The following is a 19505-nucleotide window of genomic DNA, read 5'->3' as shown; positions in this document are numbered from 1 at the left end:
TGAGACTATGACAAGGACAAACAATAATAGCGCTTTCTCTGCTACTCCTATTGAAAGTTCCATATGACCATCCCGTTCGGTCATTTCCCCCCACCGCTCATGCCTGATCCAGTTCCATTTATACATGATTCATGACACTGACACATTTTGAAATAGACGATAAAATAAATAAAACTGAATGTATAGAAAAGAAACCAATAGAAACGCCCTTGTGTACGCTGTAGTACGCTGGTATAATATGTCTCAGTCCTAAAACTAAAATAGTTTGCGCTGGCAGCACAGCATGACAGCACATGAAAAAAAAAATTGAATGTTCATTATTTATTTTAAAACTTTATTTCATTTTTAAATTATGTGATTAAATAAAGTCCTTGGAGGTGTTGATTGGTTGAAAAACTCTTAATAAATCAAGTTGTCCGTTGTCAGCCCGCTGTCTGAATACACAAACACCAAAATAAGTGATTGCATAACATGCCCGGTTAACCCCAAAAGAAATAATAGAATATGAATACCTTGCATGTAAATATAATCCTAAGAACTTGTCTACGATTAGATAGGTTGTTAAGACAGGAAATTATTAGTATTTGGGGTAGGAGTACAAAATCAGAATGTCGTAGTATCCTTTGTAAGTTACCAAGCCCTTGTCTCAGACGAAACTTACACACCACGCCAGGGGAAGGAAACGTCCAGAAGGATGGTATGACTGTTTTACCTTCACCGCAGGAGGTAAGACCTTTTAATTTTATCTGTTTATATATAAAATCTACATCAAAAATATTATTAATTTTATACTTTATCCATTACATATTTCATCGCGCGTATGCTCGCTCTGTGTGGACCCGGCTATTCTCGTACACTTGATGCATGTCTAGTAAAAGATTGTTGAAATTTGGGGTCCCTTCTTGAATGCCTTTTGAATAGAAAAAAAAAGAAAATAAAATAAATTTATTCAGGATGCTTACAATATTGCTTAAAACTAATACAACACTTTTATTAGCATTAAATATAAACGTCACTTAATAAATCTCCCTTCAGCATCACAACTTTTTGATCAAATAATGTATTGAAATCACAACAAACACATCTCAGAATTGACTTATTTGATTGAGTCTGAATTTGAGGAATTTACTCAGTTGTCAGAACTGTGTTTAAATAAAATCCTAATTATTTACTAGTTTTTCTGGCAAAAATGAGTGATGAACAAGATGGGACACCATCTTTCTTTATATTATTGTACTTGCAGATGCCTCTGTTCTCTTGTAAAAAACACAGATAATTATATCCATTATAAACATTAGCCCTTTGTGCTTAAAAAATCTTGTGATGGGAATGTCTATTTGAAATTTAATTAACCTTTTGACCACCATTTTTGTTATTTAGCACCAAGCCACATATTTTGACTAAGGTGTAGAGTTTGTGAAGTTACGGCTTGTAGAGTTAGAAGTTTGACTCTATGAGAGATCTGACTTTTTGGTAGTGCAAGCCTTGTGGTTTTTTCTTGGCAACATTTTACATGAAAATGTTATTGGTGGGATTTGTCACAGTTTTCAGTTGTTTGTTTGAGTTAAATGTAATGCCTGTTTTACAACAATGCTATATGTATGCAACATTTAATTACTTACCTAGTTTTTTTTAACTTAACTATGCCATTTTGTTTTCTTAAACGTACTGAACCATACCCCGAAGTTAACGGAATTTAATAAAAACATGGTGTATTACGATCTTAATAGTTTTTGTCATTTAAAAGAAAATTACTAGGTACCAAAGTGAGCATCATCAAGTCACAAGTCCGTTCTTATAAACAATTAATAAAATTATTTCAGAAGGTTTTGCTTTTTCGTTTTAGGTAACTGTAATATTACGAAAAAATGAGTTCAGTAAAGAATTCACAACAGGATCTATCAAATCTTATGATTCCAATCAATTGGCTTCAAATTCTCCAATTGAAGATACAAGGAGTGAGGCACAATGCAAGATGATACCAGGTAGATATGTGATGAACTGTGGTGATGCAGCCATAGAACGTTATTCCTATTTAATTACTTTTCTTCTGGTGTGTATATTATTGCAGTACTTGCCAATATATAATATTCCGCAAAACCAACAATGCCAACCCCTAAACATAATGTCCAATGACCGAGTCTTCTGAGTCTTTGTGTGTTTACATTCTGTTCAATACCTAAAACAACATTCTACATAATTATTATTATATTATATTATATAGCCTTTTATTTCCACAAATTTACATTTTTCATTTCAAATTACTTAAATCTTTTAATTTTTTGTGGTCCCGGTTTGGGTAAAGGCCTCCTCCAAACTTTGTCATGTTACTCTATTTTGAGCGGTATCCATCCAGTCCCTTCCCGCTGCCTCCACAATGTCGTCAGCCCATCTTTTTCGTGGTTTTCCTGCCTTTCTCTTTCCCGTGGGGCCTGGCCATCTGGTTGCATGGAGAGTTCATGTCTTGTCTCGGTATCTTGCCAAATGTCCTGCCCATTTCCATTTTTGAGATAGGGCACGTTGAAGAGCATCTGTCAGCTTAGTTTTCTTCCTTATTTCTTCATTTCTTGTTTTCTGGATTCTCCTTAACTTCAAGATGCTCCTTTCCATTGCGTGTTGGCAAGCGAGAATTTTGCTCTTTACCCTCTTGGTGTACACCCATGTTTGACTGGAATAAGTGAGGCTCGGTAGGATGCAGGAGTCCATTATTATTTTCTTAAATTTCAAACTGTAGTTGCCTTTTAGAATTTCTTTTTGAGCCCAATATTTAGTCCACGCTATTTTAATCCTTCTGTCTATTTCGTTTTCGTTACTATTTTTGTTAAAGGATATGAGTTTTCCCAAATATATGTACTCTTGAACGTAATCTATTTTTCTTTCTTCTATTTTTATTGGTTGCTGGTAGCTATTAGTCATCACTTTTGTTTTTGTGGCATTCATTTGTAGTCCTATTTTCTGACTTTCTGTGTTTAGGGTTTGCAGCATATTTCTTATTCCCGAAGCTGTTTCATTAAAAAGGACTACGTCTGCAAATCTCAAGTGCGTGAGTCTTGTATTTTTCACACACAGCCCCTCATTTTTCCAGTCTATATTCCGGAAAATATCTTCTAAAACAGCTATAAATAATTTGGGTGAGAGAGGGTCACCTTGCCTCAAACCGCGTCCTATTATAATTTCATCTCCCTCTCGTTCCAGTTTGACTCTGCTCACACTTTTAGAATATATATTCTTTATAACTGTTATGTACTTTTCGTTTATATTATTTTTCCTTAATGCTCTCCAGATTGACTAGTGTATTATACTGTCGAATGCTTTGGTATAGTCTACAAACGCCACATACAGCGGTTTGTTGAATTCTTTATATTTTTCTATTCTACATAATAATCAATACTATTGTGTAGGTAACTATGGTACTCTTACAGAAGGGCGTGTTTTATTGAATGTTATTCTAATGCGATTTTTGTACCAGCGTGAATATCTTTGTCTAGGTAGTAGGTAGGTATTTGCATGCTTATTGGGCTGCTTTTAACTCTTATATTTATTTGTTTTAGTAAAGATATGACTGTTATTGCAATTTTAGGCTTACTAATGGGAGTATTTGATGGTCACGGCGGGCCCGCTTGCGCTCAAGTCATTTCCAAGCGGCTGTTTAACTATATAGCGGCAGCACTCCTTCCTGAAGACCTATTAACTAAAGTTATAAATGACCACCCTCAGGAGAGTTTGCTGGAAACTTACAATGATAGAGTACGTATCCTATGTTTAAAAGGTCAATGTGAAGAAGACGGGTATTATAAAATGATTGGTTGGAAAGAGCGTCATAGGGCAAGAAATCTCGATTTTAAAAACGTAATCTCTCAGACACAGTCAGAAAGGAAGAGTTCCGCTCCTCTCCTCTACTGACCTTCTGTAAGTGAAGTATGTGCACAAACGCTTGAGTAAGAAGCGACTAAAGACCTTGTACACGCTCTTACCTACTAGACGATCTTCGCCACGTTGACCTTATAAATACCTATACTTAGAAACTGACCATATAATCTTACTTAATGGTTTTGTTTTGCAGGTTGAAATAGTACAAGACCTCAAGTTGACATATGAAAACAATTTTAAGGATTATTTAACAGAATTAGCTAAAACACCTAAAAGTAATGTAGACGTCGGAACGGCGTTAGAAAAGGCAATTATGAAATTAGATAGTGATATCTCAAGAGAAGCAGTAGAACCATTTGAAAAAACTGGAAAAATAAATCAAAAGACATTATCGGTAGCTTTATCAGGTGCTGTTACTTGTGTATCTCATGTTAATGGCCCCCACCTGCATGTGGCGAATGTTGGAGATTGTAACGCTGTGATAGGGACCAAGACCGAGGATGACGAATGGGTAGCTATAAAAATTACAAAAGAACACAATTCTGAAAATTTTGATGAATTAAAAAGGATTTGGAGTGAACACCCAGAGGACGAGAAGAAAACCGTAATCAGGAGAGATAGACTTTTGGGCGAGCTGGCTCCCCTTCGTAGCTTGGGAGACTGTAGGTACAAATGGTCCGTGGAAAGACTCACTGCATTAGCGGTCCCTATATACGGAGAGAGGGCAATACCCGCTTACTACCATACTCCGCCTTACTTAACGGCCAAGCCAGACATATATTATCACAGACTGACACCTAAAGACAAATTCTTGATTATAGCTTCAGATGGATTGTGGGATATGATGACTCCCTTGCAGGCGGTGAAGCTAGTCGGCGAACACATGAAAGGCAAAGTTTTCTTCAATCCGCTCAAGTTGCCACGTAAGAATATACAGTTAGGAGATATAAACGAGTTGCTGCTTCACAGAAAGCAAAGTCTTAAAAGTAAGCCTAAAGATCGGAACGCCGCGACCCACCTGATAAGGCACGCCATCGGAGGCACGGAGTACGGCGTGGACCACTCACGGCTGGCGCACCTGCTGAGCCTGGCGCCCGACGTGTGCCGCATGTTCCGCGACGACATCACCGTCACCGTCGTTTACTTCGACTCAGAGTTCCTAAGGCAATGCCCGGCATAAACCGTTTTAGATCTGATTTTCTCAATGGTGAATTAAATATTATTGGTTAAGTTGGCTCTCCTCTTTTTTGCAAGCTTTTCTTTTATTTCACTCAAGTCATTAGTTCGCTAGATTAACGTGTGCCGAAGTGAAATTGACCTACGATATGATTGCATTTGTCTGACTGATCGTAGAAATCAGGCTTGTTTGTGTAGTTTCCAAAGGGCCAAGAGCTGAAGCTGACTTTTCTGTTTCGGATTTCTACTCGACCCGATGCAAGATCTTATATCTCCATGGGACGTTAGGAAGTTCGGCCAAATTTTAACTTTCTATAACTAAGAGGTAGAGTGAATTGCAAGACTGTCAAATAAGCATTACAGAGTGAGAGCTTTTTATTGGCAGATACATTACCTAATCAAATTATTATCACATAATACCCAAGTATTGAAATAAAGAATGATGATAAATTTGTAGATAGAAAAAATTATCTGTTTGATTATTATTATTTATTAAAGTATTTATTACATTTTAGTGCTTTGTGGCGTTTTATTACAGTTATTCCCACTAGTTACCACTATACCATCCAGTTGTTACCAGTTGTAATGACTGAGAATTTTTTTCCCAGTGGTTACAACCGAGAAAAATAATTCCCAATAGTAATTTCTATTTTCAGTTGTTACTACCAAAATATTTTATTGTTACCGACAAAATACCTGCATAAATATTTAATATAGAGCAGTAGGGAGAGTGAACGATTGGCATTTTGTCTACGCACCCAGTTTACTGAAACTTACGATGGATATTTTTCTGAATCACCTGTCGACTGTGGACGTAAAACACTTACACGTACAGTCAGCAGCAGAAGTTGCTAAGCGGGCGAGGTGTTCAAAATTACCTTGACGCGCTCTTACTCACTTAACAATAAAGTTGCGTCAAGATCATTTTGAACACCTCGCCCGCTTAGCAACTATTGCTGCTGACTGTATGTACTTACTTAATAACCATCTGGGTATTTTTATCAGTATCGAACATTATTATATTACAATATTTTAATTAGTGGTAACTACCTATACTGAGAAAAATGATGCCAGCAGTGACCACCAACTAACTTGGTGGTTACAAGTGTTTTTTTTTCTCAGTTATTCGCAGTGGTAAGAGATGAGTAAATAATTACCAGTTGTGGTAACTAGTGGGAATAATCCTTTTTTTTAGTATACATCGAAAGACTAGCAGATATTTAAATTAAACTGTCTACCTACAGTACAGTCAGCGTCTTATAGTAGGTAGCATCCAAATTATTCAAATAGTTCGGTACACTATATAATATGTATGGCGTACCGAACTATTTGAATACTTTGGATGCTACCTACTATACGACGCTGATTGTACCTACGCCTACCTCGACAATAATCTTATTAAAACGACGCTCAAAAACAAAACAAAAGTCGGTATTATGCCGTAGGTATTTATATGCGATGCGTGTACCTACCTACTTAATTTATAAGGTAATTTACAAGCCAGCGAACTATTTACTCCAACTATTAAACCACGAGCGCAGCGAGTCTCCTAATACTGAAGCGGTGTTTCTCGTATAACGCCATCTACCTACCGTTGCGTTTGCAGGCTCTAAGAGGAAAGTGGAAGACCGCTTCTCCATACGTATCCCATTTTACTCTGGGGTTATCGAGTTTTTAACTAAGAGTTAGAGGAGCTTCTAAAATATGGTCGCAAATTCGTTTAACCCTCGACGCAAAAGGTGGGGTGTTATACGCCAATATCTGTCTTGTCTGTGGCATCGTAGCTCTCCAACGGATGGACCGATTTCGATGCTGTTTTTTTAGGTGAAATCGAGTTTCCATGCGGTGGTTCTTAGCTATGTTTGATAGATAACGATCCAGCAGTATGAAGAGTATCAGCTCTTCCAAATTGAAGGCTTTTTGGCATCAATATGGTTTTTTTGGCATAACCTATACATATATGTAGTTGCTGTTTCCTTCCTAATTGCAAAAAAGTCAAAAGCGCATATCTATTTATGGTAATATAAAGTTGGTCAAGCAAATCTTGTCAGTAGAAAAAGGCGGCAAATTTAAAAAATGTAGGCGCGAAGGGGTATCGTCCCATAGAAAATTTCGCGCCTTTTTCTACTGACAAGATTTGCTTGACCAGCTATACTTTCCTTATGATAACACATTTATTACGTTAAATAATACAATTTTAAGCTTATTTCAATACAGTTGTGTGGTAGCAAGAAGAGAAATCTAATCTTCAAGGATGGGTATTCCACAGCCGTCTTCAGATCCAAATCTTTCTATCCTTCTTCTCGTTCCTCTAATTCTTAGAGAGACAGCTCTGATGATTGATATTTGTATTTTGACTTTGATCCAGTTGATTATTTGTGAGTATGGTTTCGACCATTTTTCATGGAGCTTAAGGGATGTTCTTTTTATGAAGGATTCATATTCCGTTCCAACAGCGCCATCACAGGAGACCACAAGAGGAGTGAATGAGGCTCTGAGATCTTCTGCAGCCAGGTCGTATTTGCGATGTTTTTCGCGAGCGTGTATTTGGGCAATCGTGGGCCATGTGAGTAGACCATACGAGGCGGCGTCGGCATTTACAATGCGAACGTCAAAGAACGCCTTCCTCGCTGGCTCCCATACACTTTCCAGTAGTAAGTCGCTTATTAGCCCTGGTTGATCTAAGGTTGCGGCACGCATTATTGGCTCAGTAGTAGCCGAATCCCATGCTGGTTCAGCCCAACTTTTGATATCGTCTCTGTGTTGGTCGTGGCCTCTTTTTATGAGCCCTCCCTTCATGCAATTAAGTGCATGGTTTAGGTTGAAGTTATTTTCACCACAGCCATCGCAGGTTAGTGGCAGGCTAGAAGGTTCATGCCCGTATCTGATCGCAAGGCCGTCACGAAACTGCGTTGCTGTTAGGTCGGTATCATCAGCTCTGGTAGGTAGTACTGTTAGCCACTGTGATGATTTTTTGTTAATTACCCTTTGGATGCAATTCTTTGTTTTTATTGTTAGCTTATCCATGATTGATTCTAATTCGTGTTGTTCATTATTTTCTCGTTTTTTTCTTTCTTCTTTTAAAGTTTCATATACATGTTTTTGATGGTCTTCTATGTTAATTTCATCGCCGGTTCGAATTGCATCTATTAGTATTTTGTTGGCATTTAATGATATTGCATGTGAGGTTTTAGCTTGCTTTGTGGGATCATTAATTGCAAGGCCTCCGAGCCGCTATACTTTCCTACATCAAATTGTATTAAAACATTTTATATAACGTCAATTTGAGGAAATGTACTCCTCACGTTTGTATGGAGAAGCGTTCGTCGTCCATCAGGCGTAGGTAGGGTTTGCAATCCGGATCCGAAATGTATGAAATTATCCGGATCTGGATCCGGATCCGCGGATATTCCCATACATTTCGGATCCGTCGTGCAAACCGTAGGCGTAGGTATTCTGATCTGGATTAATTATGGATCTGATCTAATTCATAAACTGTTATTAAAATCAGAATACGCCTGTGTGTCTATATGTAGGTATAATATACGTACTTAGGTGAAACAAATACCCACAATTTTATTTCAGTATTGGCTCCTCTACACAATGGCCCAGCGCTGCGCCAGCGAGATGACCTTGTGGTAGTTTTTTTTTCCTTCTGAATTTCCTATTCCTTCATTACTTCCATAACGAGGCCACGTACTCGTCATTTTAATTAAAAAAAAACGAAAATTGATACTGAGCACAAACGTCCGCACTCGACCGCGTTCGAGCACGAACTGTGGATTGGGCCACGTGTAGATGCGTACCGCCATCGCTTGCCCAATCCCTTTTGGCTCCTCTACACGATGGGCCAACGCCGGCCACTCCAAGGGACGCAGCAATGCGGTAGAATGAGATAGCAATATCACTTGCTCCCTCTAACGCATAAATGCGTCCCTTGGAGTGGCCGACGTTGGCCCATCGTGTAGAGGAGCCATTAGATGTGCGGCCGAAAAACCGACACCGCGGCCAACTCATCGCCATCCCGCGCGCTATAAGCCAACCGACACCACTACCCCCTCTACACGTTGGCCCAACATATTGGACCAATAGGTTAGGCCATCGTGTAGGGGAGCCATATACCTATGCCTAAACCACGTCGGTGGTGGGTGGTTTAGGCCGATACAATCCACAACTTGAAGTTGTGTTTATAAATCCTTACCTTTCGGGAACAGATGATATAGCATTTGTTTTTGGTGTCACTTTTACTGCTACGGCATTTAACCCTTTAAGACAAGAGGAATAATACTCTAAAAAGCTAATAGATAGTTCACCACATACCAATATGTATACCTAGTAAAAAAGTTCTTAATATTGTTATAGGGTTCTCTTTGATTCTAAAAATAACTAATTTTAATCAGTAAAATCAGAAGAATTAACTATGTGCACGTCTGTTAGAGTCAGACCAAGCTAAGTTGGCAGCGATTTTGATAGTAGTCTTTGCAAGGGACTAAGTAAACGTCATAACTTGACGTTTAAAATAACACTACCACAGTGTGTGCTATCAAAATAGCTGCCAACTTAGCTTGGTCTGATTCTACGCATCCTTGGGGTTCTGGACTCGTCTGAATTACGGTTTTACGGTGTATGAGGAAAGGACTAAAATGAAATCACAAACACGATTTTAATATGGTTTATTTATTTACCAATCATTGATATTAAAAGTGAATATTTCCGTATTAATCTAATAATAGTAGGCGAATAATAATTAAGAAGATAATCACTATTTATATACACGTAAAGATAGTTATAAGGTAGGTTTCTTTAGAAAATATATTTTTAGTGCTTTGCACCGAACTTAACAGCAACGGATATAGGCAAGCAGGGACCTACAGTAATTAACAAATGTGTGCTTGTGCTTATTTTATTAATTTAAGCTAATCTGTCACACAATAAAGAATAAATCAGGAGGATATTTCTATGTAAATTATAATTTCGACAAATAATTTGAACTCTTAGGAACATAAACGGCTGAAGGGATGCATATATATAGATATATACCTAAGGGTAATTTGGTAGAAGTACCCATACAAGGAGAGAAGGTAAATACCTACTTACAGAAATTATAAACCGTCGCTAAGGCAACTTTAAACCATCAATCCCTTATAATAATTATTAAAGCAGCCGTTGAATGTAGCCACAAGCAGGAAGAATCATTTTGAAAACATATAAGTGTGTCGGTGACGTTGCATGACGTCAGGTCTATCTGCTCTTCATTATGGGCACTAGTCCATTTACTAATTTAGTAATTTCATAGTTTAACACATGCACTGCCGGGACTAGCTAGGCGGGTTCTCTGTTAGTAGGCGCTTTTCGCTACATACGGGTTTTCCCATGATATTAGCTACGCTCGTAGCGCGTAGCTCAAGCTGGCACTGAATGTGTTAAAGCTTGGAGGAAACCCTTCTGTAGTAGTACCCAAGACCTCCTCGAGTCCTCGCGACTTTAATCTAACTCACAACACTACCACCAATACTGGTTTACCCCCTATTCAAATATAATATTAAATAAAATCCATAACGAGGTTTTTATCCACATTTATTAATTAGAAAGTATGTAATTCTCAGTGACCAACTATTATTATATTGTACCTTTAATAAAAGGAAAATATAAACAGTTTAAATTAATTTAAGAATTAGTTATGAATTAAATATCTCATTGTATTAAGTATTATCGCAAGTTTTCTGTCATAAAAAGAAAAAATAGATAAGTATTTATATTAATTAATATGTCGTGACGGGACAACCTTTAACTGATAGAGATACATACTTATACTCAGATAACAGGCTAATCCGAAAATATAGTAGGTACAGTATTACTACTTAGAGACTATGTGAAACTCTTATGTATGGGTTGGCTAGAAATATATAAATAAACATTGTCAACATTTGCTTTCGTTATGTGCAGATATTATAAAAATAGAACGGTATTGTTAGTTAAATGAATACATAAATTATATATTAAAACGTTTGCCGTGTGAACTATGGGTATTTTCCAATGATGGGACCTTTGATTTTCGCATAACAATAAATCAGGCTCCAATCTCTTGGGGCTTGTGCACAAATCACGCGAGGTTCGATAGGGGGAGTGGGGGTCACGAAAAAAATCACAACATCACGTTGGGGGGCGGGTATAGAGAGACCTCACGTGTATTTTTCTACAGTGAGCGAAACTAAGAAAAAATACCTCCCACTTGAATAAATACTTTTTCTCGGTTTCGTTAAACATAAGTCTTCACTCCGCACTTCATAATAGTGGGTCTATTTTACGAAATTTTTGTAGCGCGTGGCCTTGCCGGTCGGATGGAAAAAAATCAAAAAATACAAGTGATGTTATGTGGGGGAGGGGGGTAGGCAAAAAAATTCACCAAATATCACCAAGTGGGAGGAGGGGGCCAAAAAGTAGCCGAAAACACCTCGCGTGATTTGTGCACAACCCCTTGGGTGACCTTTTTCGTTTGTTTATTGAGTTAATATAGTACTATACTTAGTCGCACAAAGTCACCAGCCTCATCGTTGTTGTAGTATCAGGGCGCCACTCGTGGCGCCGTCTACAACAAGGAAGACACACAATAATTTGCTTTGGTTTAGTTGCATTGCACCTGAATTTCGTTATAAGTTATAACCTTTTACCAAAATTCCTAGATTTCAAAACGACACAGTGTCAAAATGACTGAATTCCAGAATGCCTAATTTTATTTCGCAAACCTAACACATTCCCAATTTATCTAATATTATGTCTTTTGGTTTCGGCAGACAGTTACAAAAAATTGTTATTACGGTAAAGTTTATAAAATTCCATAAGACGTATTAAACTTAGGGTTTAGGCCCATGTCTACAGATTCCCAATTGTACAGATGACCAATTATACAGGTTCCCAATTCTACAGATTCTCTAATCTTCAGATTCCCAATTTAACAGATAACCAATTATACAGGTTCCCAATTCTACAGATTCTTAATTCCACAGATTCTCATCTCTACAGTATCCAAAAGAATAAGGATGAATATAGTTTTCCTGGTTGTTACTGACTGACAAATTGGTTTGACCAACTATATCTTACCATATTTTTATCTTCCCAGAGAAAGGTGCTATTATAATAATATTTATTATACCGTTAAACGACCAATTCTTGTTTATTTATTTATTTATATGTTTATTTATATATAGGGATTCCTATATTTAGGGATCTCAGAAACGGCTGTAACGATTTCGATGAGATTTGCTATATGGATGTTTTCGGGGGCAATAAATTGATCTACTAGATTTTCTCTGGGAAAACGCGCATTATTGAGTTTTTATAATTATGTTTTCCGAGCAAAGCTCGGTCTCCCATATATATATATATATATATATATATATATATATATATATATATATATATATAAATTGAAAATATGATATGACCGTGCTAATGCTGTGTTACATTTATTATTGTAGTGGATCAATTATTGTCTGAAGTGCTGACAATCTGTAAAATTGGGAATCTGTAGGACTGGAAATCTGTTTGACTGGGAATCTGTAGAATTGGGAGTTTGTGGAAATGGGAATCTGTAGAATTGAGAATATGTAGAATTAAGATTCTGTAAAATTGAAATGATGTAGAATTGGGAATCTGTAGAATTGTGAATCTGTAGAATTGTGAATATGTAGAATTAAGATTCTGTAAAATTGAAATTATGTAGAATTGAGAATCTGTAAAATTGAAAATCTGTAGAATTGGGAATCTATTCGATATCATAGGAACCCTAGGATTTAGGGACAAAAGTTTTTTACTTACCAATACTTTTGAGGTTTAGAAAAACTCTAAGTAGGTAATCTTAAAAAAACGGGGCAAGTATAAATATGTTTCAAATAGAAGTCCCATCGGTTCTTTGGAATTTGCCGAAACGTACTACTTTCTACATTTGGGACTTTAGCAACTTTAGCAATATGAATGTATGTCATTATGATATTCAGTCATTTTAAAAAGGAAACCATTTTACACACTTTGGGACTAAAAACCTACGTTTGAAATTTAGGACACACTAGATAGCGACCCGCCTCGGCTTCGCAGGGTTTACACAAAACCAACGTTCCTCAAGAATCAGTCTATTGATAGGTGAAAACCGCATGAAAATCCGTTCAGTAGTTTTTGAGTTTATCGCGAATATACATACACACAGATAGACGCGGCGGGGGACTTGTTTTATAAGGTGTAGTCTTAAACTAATAACGCATGCCTTATATATCTATGGGTGTAGTGTTAAAGACAATGGCATTATGAAACGTAGGTGCAATGCAACCAAAACGATAATTTGAAGTTTAAAGTCATCATTTTACCACTTGGTTACTGTATTTATGATATACTTAGGTACTTGGCTGGTAAGATTTGGACCAACTTGTGTCTATTTACCCACATAATAATTACAATCAGTTTAAAAATGATCCAAATGCATCTTTAAATTTTAAAACAACAACTACATGCAGCGATAAGTGTTAACAACACATAATATATCCTTAATCATTATCGTTATAGTACCGGAGATTGCTAAACATTCAAATCGTAAATAAACTTGAAACTTTTTGTTGTAAATCGTTTTATTTTAAAGTAGAAGATTGATATAGCTTAGGTACTTAAATTAAAATCCGTAACTCAAGATGTAAGTCCAAGCAAAAACATGGAAGCAAGCTCGGCGTGAGCAGCGTTGCCTCACCTATTATAAGGTATTGTAGATACATCACTGTTAACATTTATGTCGTAGGTAGGCTACTTTTATCCTATACGAAATGCACAGCCCGCAACAATTTACCTACTCTAGTTCGTTAACTTCTTTACGCCTATAAAAATTGTCTAATGACATAAATTGACTCACAGTCCGAAGCAAGTACAAGTAAGATTAATTGGAAACTCCGAATAATCGGAAATGCAATATAGAAATGAGAATGTTTATTCTAGACGGGTTTGTAAGTGCAGTGACCAGCAGATGATTTTTGGATAATTAGGTACGGCGTTTTAGAGGATTCCAGTGGGTAGTTTATTGTACCTATGTAACAATTACAAACGTAAAAGCAAAATTATATTTATTTCAGGCACTTATGTCCTAGCTTTTATTAAGACTAGGTATTGTTTTTTTTTGGAAAATGAACGACTTTTTTATTAATTACATAGTTAATTATTAAGGTCTTCATTTTTAGGGTAAGGTAGTCAAGTAGGATCCCTTATAAGATGCCTGTCTGTCTTTTTGTCTGCGGCTTTGCTTCGTGATTATTAGTGCTAGAAAACTGCAATTTTGCATGGATATTATAAATCAATCAGCCGCCAAAGTGGTAAAAAAACTATATTTTTTACCCCCTACACGAAAAGTGAGGGTGTGGCTTTTTTCGCTTTAACTTAAATATGAAGTGAATTGGCCACAAACGAGATACCATATGTAATTTTGCGCCCATTATACCCGCTGTTTAACTAATTGTGTCAAATTACGATATTAATTATTAAATAATAATAGACAAGAAAAGTACGTATCACATACTTTTGCGAATAGTCTGTATACAGCCTATTAGGTAATACGTACCTACATAATTTAACGCCAGGTCACTGCACAGATATCACCCAATCTTAAGGCTTACAATTAGCATTTTTTATAGATTAGTATAAATATCATAAGAGAATTTACAAGCGAAAGATAACATTGTTATCGTATAAAGCTGTAGATGAGTAGATTACCTTAAGTTATAGATTACTTACATCAATACTAAGTTATACAGTGAGAGTCGCTAACGGAAATATCCAAAAGTCCTCCAAAAAATATGTATTCAGGATTCGCCGAAAAGGATGGAGAGATGTCAACAAGTAGTAAGTAAGTATTCAAAGAGTTATTTGTACATAGACTATATTTGGCAAAGATGTTAGAACAGTGAGTGCTGCATGGGCCGCGGGCCGCACAGGGCTGGCCGCGGGTCGAAACGTGATAGTTGAAAGGTAAACACACAATCTACTTCATATCACTACGACTCTAATACATTCATAAGTTTCAACTTTAATGAACAAAGAAGGTACATTACTAATATGCACTTATTTGTCTGTTTGTTTATACTCGACTAGTGAGTGAACGCGAGCCCTAATAGCTTTATACCAGTGCGTGATATTCGAAACATGTTTCTCAATTCTAATATGAAGATAACTCGCAATTTGATATCCGCCGGTGATAAACGATAAGTTAGGGTATGCTCAGTACCGTCTTTACCATATGGGCACACGGGGCCCATGCCCAGGGCCCCCATCCTCAGGGGGGCCCGAAGAACAGACAGCAACAGTATATTTGGTTACCCATAATAAATAGAAGATCATAGTAGAAAAATGTTAGTTTAATTAGCTTTATTTACTTTCCAAAAGGGCCCCAAATTCTTATGTGCCCAGGGGCCCCAACATAGTTTAAGACGGCCCTGCGTATACATACATACATCACTGGCTCAGTGACCCAAAGAGGATCTTGGCCTCTGACACAAGAGAGCGCCACTCTGCCCTATTCTGCGCCACTTCACGCCAGTTGGGTATTCCGAGGGCGGACAGGTCTTTTTGGGCTTCTTCACTCCAGCGGTATCTGGGACGCCCCGACGGACGTTTTCCGCCCGGGTGCCCCACATACGCTCTTCTCACAGCACGATCCTCCCCCATCCTCTCCAGGTGACCGAGCCAGCGGAGTCGTGCGGCCCTGCGTATGCTATGGTTAAATACCTAAGTAAGTTTTATAATAGTTACCTACAGTTATTCTCTCGTTCGACTCTAAAGCTAAGTCTGCATACTGCATAGCATAGTCCATGCTTTCATTGGCCGGAGTTGGTTTTAGTAAGCAGTGTAGGTACAGTCGAAAGTATTCATTTATATTTATTCGTACCTTGTCACAGTCACATACTATTGTCAGTGTGACAAGGTACAAAATGGGTCATAAATTAAAACTTTCGACTGTAACCTAATCGATGTCAGGCATATTCCTATTAGCTCAACTCAACTCACGGTAAGTGAAGCAAGCAAGCAAGCGGCAGGTTTGAATGCCGCAACTGTGGGAGGCACAGGGCTCGTCTCACTCATTATTCTCTACCTTACAATTTACAATACGCACTCACCTTCCACTCGGATGGTAAGTACCTACGGCTTTATCACTAACAAATTGCTTTCGAATTTATAACAACACTTTGTTGTTTATCATCACTTGCCGCTTAAATATAAATTTAAATTACTCGTCATAAGTTCATAAATTTAACACGTAATTTATTTTTTTCGAACTGTTTCAAAATTGTACACGTGCAAAAACTGTTAAAAAATGATCTCTAGCTGTGGCCACGCCACGCGCTTTTTTACTTATTCGGTTAACTTTAATATAAAATGGGGCTGTAAAAACCCAAAAACGCGTAATATATATGTGCCAAAATTTTTTATTGTACCAATGCAAATGTAACGTTAGTGGGGCGCAACTCTTAAAAACCTAACAATTATTTATCAACAATAACAGTAAACTTGTAACTTCTAGTGTCGAAATCATTCAATTACTTTTTTTAATAATATGCAGTAGTTGTAAAGAGAATAAATGGTTTACGATGTTTAATAGGGTTTTTGCCACTAGTTAACACTGCTATAAGTGCCAAGAATATTAAATATCCAAGGCTCAAGGTGCGAGAACTCGCATGCGAGTTTTATTACATTGCGGTATTTGATCGGTCGGCTGAAGTGAATGTAACAAATAGTCCTTAATATAACTAACATCGCATACGACTTCGCGCGCTATCTAAATCAACCCTATTAACGGAGTTAGTGGGGAGAACATCATTCAAGGCCATATTAAATGTCGCGCCATAATACGAGATATAACGACGAGATATTCATTGCGTTTAATATTATTGTGCTATACAATATTTAAGTAACAGTGAAATATATCGCATCCCAGGAATTACTTACAGGGATTAACCCATTGCGACGACGGCCAGAGCAGGCGCGTGTTCAGCCTTCCGCTGATCGCCCGCTGTGTGTCGAAACTATCCACTCTCAAGTAAAAAGTCGACCGACGACGAACTGATCGGTGACTCTACTGAATCGTCCTGTACGAGTACATGATAATCATAATATGGTCACATGTGGTCATTGACACAACACAAATATAACCTACTATGAGATCCAAGTTATGTATATCTAATAATAAGTAAAGAATACATGTAATAGCTTTATTGACTTAGAAAGTACATAGTCTACAGATAAATTATTTGCTGTACCTTTGAAATAATGTCGGCTGACAAGCCTTACTTCATCGCTCTCGCACGGATTAAGCGGGTGTGGTTAACTCAGGTTAGGTAGCTAGCAATGTGTTAAAATGACGCTAAGTAAATAATGAACTATTTAAACTCACTACTTTGCTGTCAGTGCAGTCAAGACGAAAAATACTAATGCAAGGTAATCATCATTTACTTTTTAATTACCAAACCCAAACCTACCCACCATGTGGTGAGGGTACGTTTATTTACGTACTATACTTACGGTCATCGCCATCGGTGACAGGGGGAGTCAGCGTAACTAAATATATGCCCCCCCCTCCCCTTGGCCATCGGCCATATCCGCTGGCGACACCCATGAGTCTATCTATACTTTAATTTCTGCTGCTAATATATTACCTACCTATTTTAGGATAAAAGAAAGTTCCTTTCTCATATAGAATTACGTGAAGAACCGAACGAAAACATGAACAGAAAGAGTGCTCGGCTAGTAGCTTTAATATAGAAAACGTAAAGTTGGAGGCGACGCAAGCTGCAACCAAGTTGCACACGGTTGCCCTAACATCAAACTACAAACCTTTTTCTGTAATAAATCATATCAAAATATTAATCTCACAAACTATCATTTGTAATACATTACAATGTTGTTATTATTCTGCTAAGTGTCCAATACACTTGATTTAGATTTTTATATACCTAATGTTGAGCAGAATACAATTTAAGTAAGTATGTTAATAATTATCGATATCACACGTCAAACTGAAAGTAAATTCAAATTAACGCTTCGCTCTTTGCCCGTTGTTCATATTGGCAAATACTATTTCTAGTGAACATCCGCCGTATGTTAAGGTTTTTTTTTTAATTTAGAACATTGGTAGTCGGTCATCTATAATAGATATTAATAAGTAAATAAATGATATATCTATTCGGTCGATGTGCTTTGCTCGGTGGTACCGGGATATGGGAAAGGCGAAGGTAGGTAGGTACCCAACGACACGGCGGTGCGGTGTTGCGTTGGTAGCTCTAAGAAAATGTGAAGTCCGGCGAGAGGATGACCGTGGATTAATCGCCCCCCAGCGACAGCGCCTGCACTATGCGCGGGTCTGCCTTGCTGCCCTCGCGGAACTCCTCGAGCGTCAGCCGGTCGTCGTGGTTCTTGTCCATCTGGTCGAAGATCTTGTCCACGCGTTTTTGTGGCGTGTTCTCGTCCTCCGGCTGAGGCGTCTGTCCCTGCAAATGTAACGGCACGTAGTCTTAACACTATTTCCAGGTTAACATAAATATCATTAAGAATAAGTAGATACTAATTTTATTATATTTTATTTTTGCAATTTTTTAATTTGGAACTGTGTTTTTTAGTCGCTATTTGACTATGTAGACTAAGAGATTAATTAATATCTGACCAATACAAGAAGCCAAGAAAGTATTATAAGTTAGTTCAAACACTGCCAAGTTGCCAACGTACCACCATCTGATAGATCGCGTCGACTATGTTGTACATTTCGTCTCGCGTAATGTATCCGTCGTTGTCCACGTCGTATAGACGGAAGGCCCCTGGAAATTAAAATATCATATATTTAAGTATCTGCTACGCATTGTGTCACAATCACAGACTTGCCAGTCTTCACATAGGTAGTAAAAAAACAACAATAAAATAATATGATTAACGAGCCCAAATTCAAAGAGATAAAAATTCTTTACTCAGAACAGAGCCCTAAAAATGAAATACGTAATTCAGTGTGTAGTAAGTGTAGTACGTATATGTAGTAAGATAAATAAGTAGGGAAGTAAGTTACTTACAATGTAATTTTTCATCTAGATTTCCCCGTGACGTGACTGATAACGCTCTTATAAATTCCTCAAACTCGATTGATCCGTCCTGCAACAAATACATACAAATTTACTCAAGATGTTACCGAATCTTAGCAGTTTCCCCAACAGAAAAACAGTTTTTGAGAATCCAGGTACAGTCTGGTACCAGCAGTTGCACACATTGTTTTCGACTTTCGAAACGATTATTATAAAAAGAGAATAACTTCATCAAAAACTTTTTTAGAAACATTAAATTTATTTTTAAAGACCTTTCAAATAATGTGTCACACATTCATATTTACTAAAAAAAAACACATCAAGGTCAATGCAGCCAAATCCGTCACAGGGACAATTCCGTACACGAGC

At 37.4% G+C, this 19505-nt stretch overlaps 2 protein-coding genes across 3 annotated transcripts in view; one reads left to right on the top strand and one right to left on the bottom strand.

The window, feature by feature from the left end:
- The first annotated feature begins 291 nt into the window (after positions 1-291).
- LOC134804966 (pyruvate dehydrogenase [acetyl-transferring]-phosphatase 1, mitochondrial) lies at positions 292-5566 on the top strand. Its single transcript, XM_063778258.1, has 4 exons — positions 292-726; positions 1847-1985; positions 3581-3747; positions 4064-5566. The coding sequence occupies exons 1-4, from the start codon at positions 505-507 to the stop codon at positions 5048-5050; spliced, it is 1515 nt and encodes a 504-aa protein (XP_063634328.1). The 5' UTR covers positions 292-504; the 3' UTR covers positions 5051-5566.
- A 12649-nt stretch (positions 5567-18215) lies between these two features.
- Positions 18216-19505, bottom strand: part of LOC134804541 (frequenin-2) — a 172239-nt gene continuing 170949 nt past the window's right edge. Inside the window, exons 7-9 of one of the 2 annotated variants that reach the window (XM_063777647.1) lie at positions 19128-19206; positions 18793-18881; positions 18216-18557 (exon numbers count right to left, since the gene is read on the bottom strand). In XM_063777647.1, the coding sequence (XP_063633717.1) occupies positions 18390-18557; positions 18793-18881; positions 19128-19206 (336 nt within the window). In that variant the 3' untranslated portion in view covers positions 18216-18389. The remainder of the gene's footprint in view (positions 18558-18792; positions 18882-19127; positions 19207-19505) is intronic. The other variant, XM_063777646.1, reaches the window with a different exon arrangement.

This window comes from Cydia splendana, chromosome Z, assembly GCF_910591565.1.
Source record: "Cydia splendana chromosome Z, ilCydSple1.2, whole genome shotgun sequence".
Lineage (NCBI taxonomy): Eukaryota > Metazoa > Arthropoda > Insecta > Lepidoptera > Tortricidae > Cydia > Cydia splendana.
This window is presented reverse-complemented; position numbering and strand designations above follow the sequence as displayed.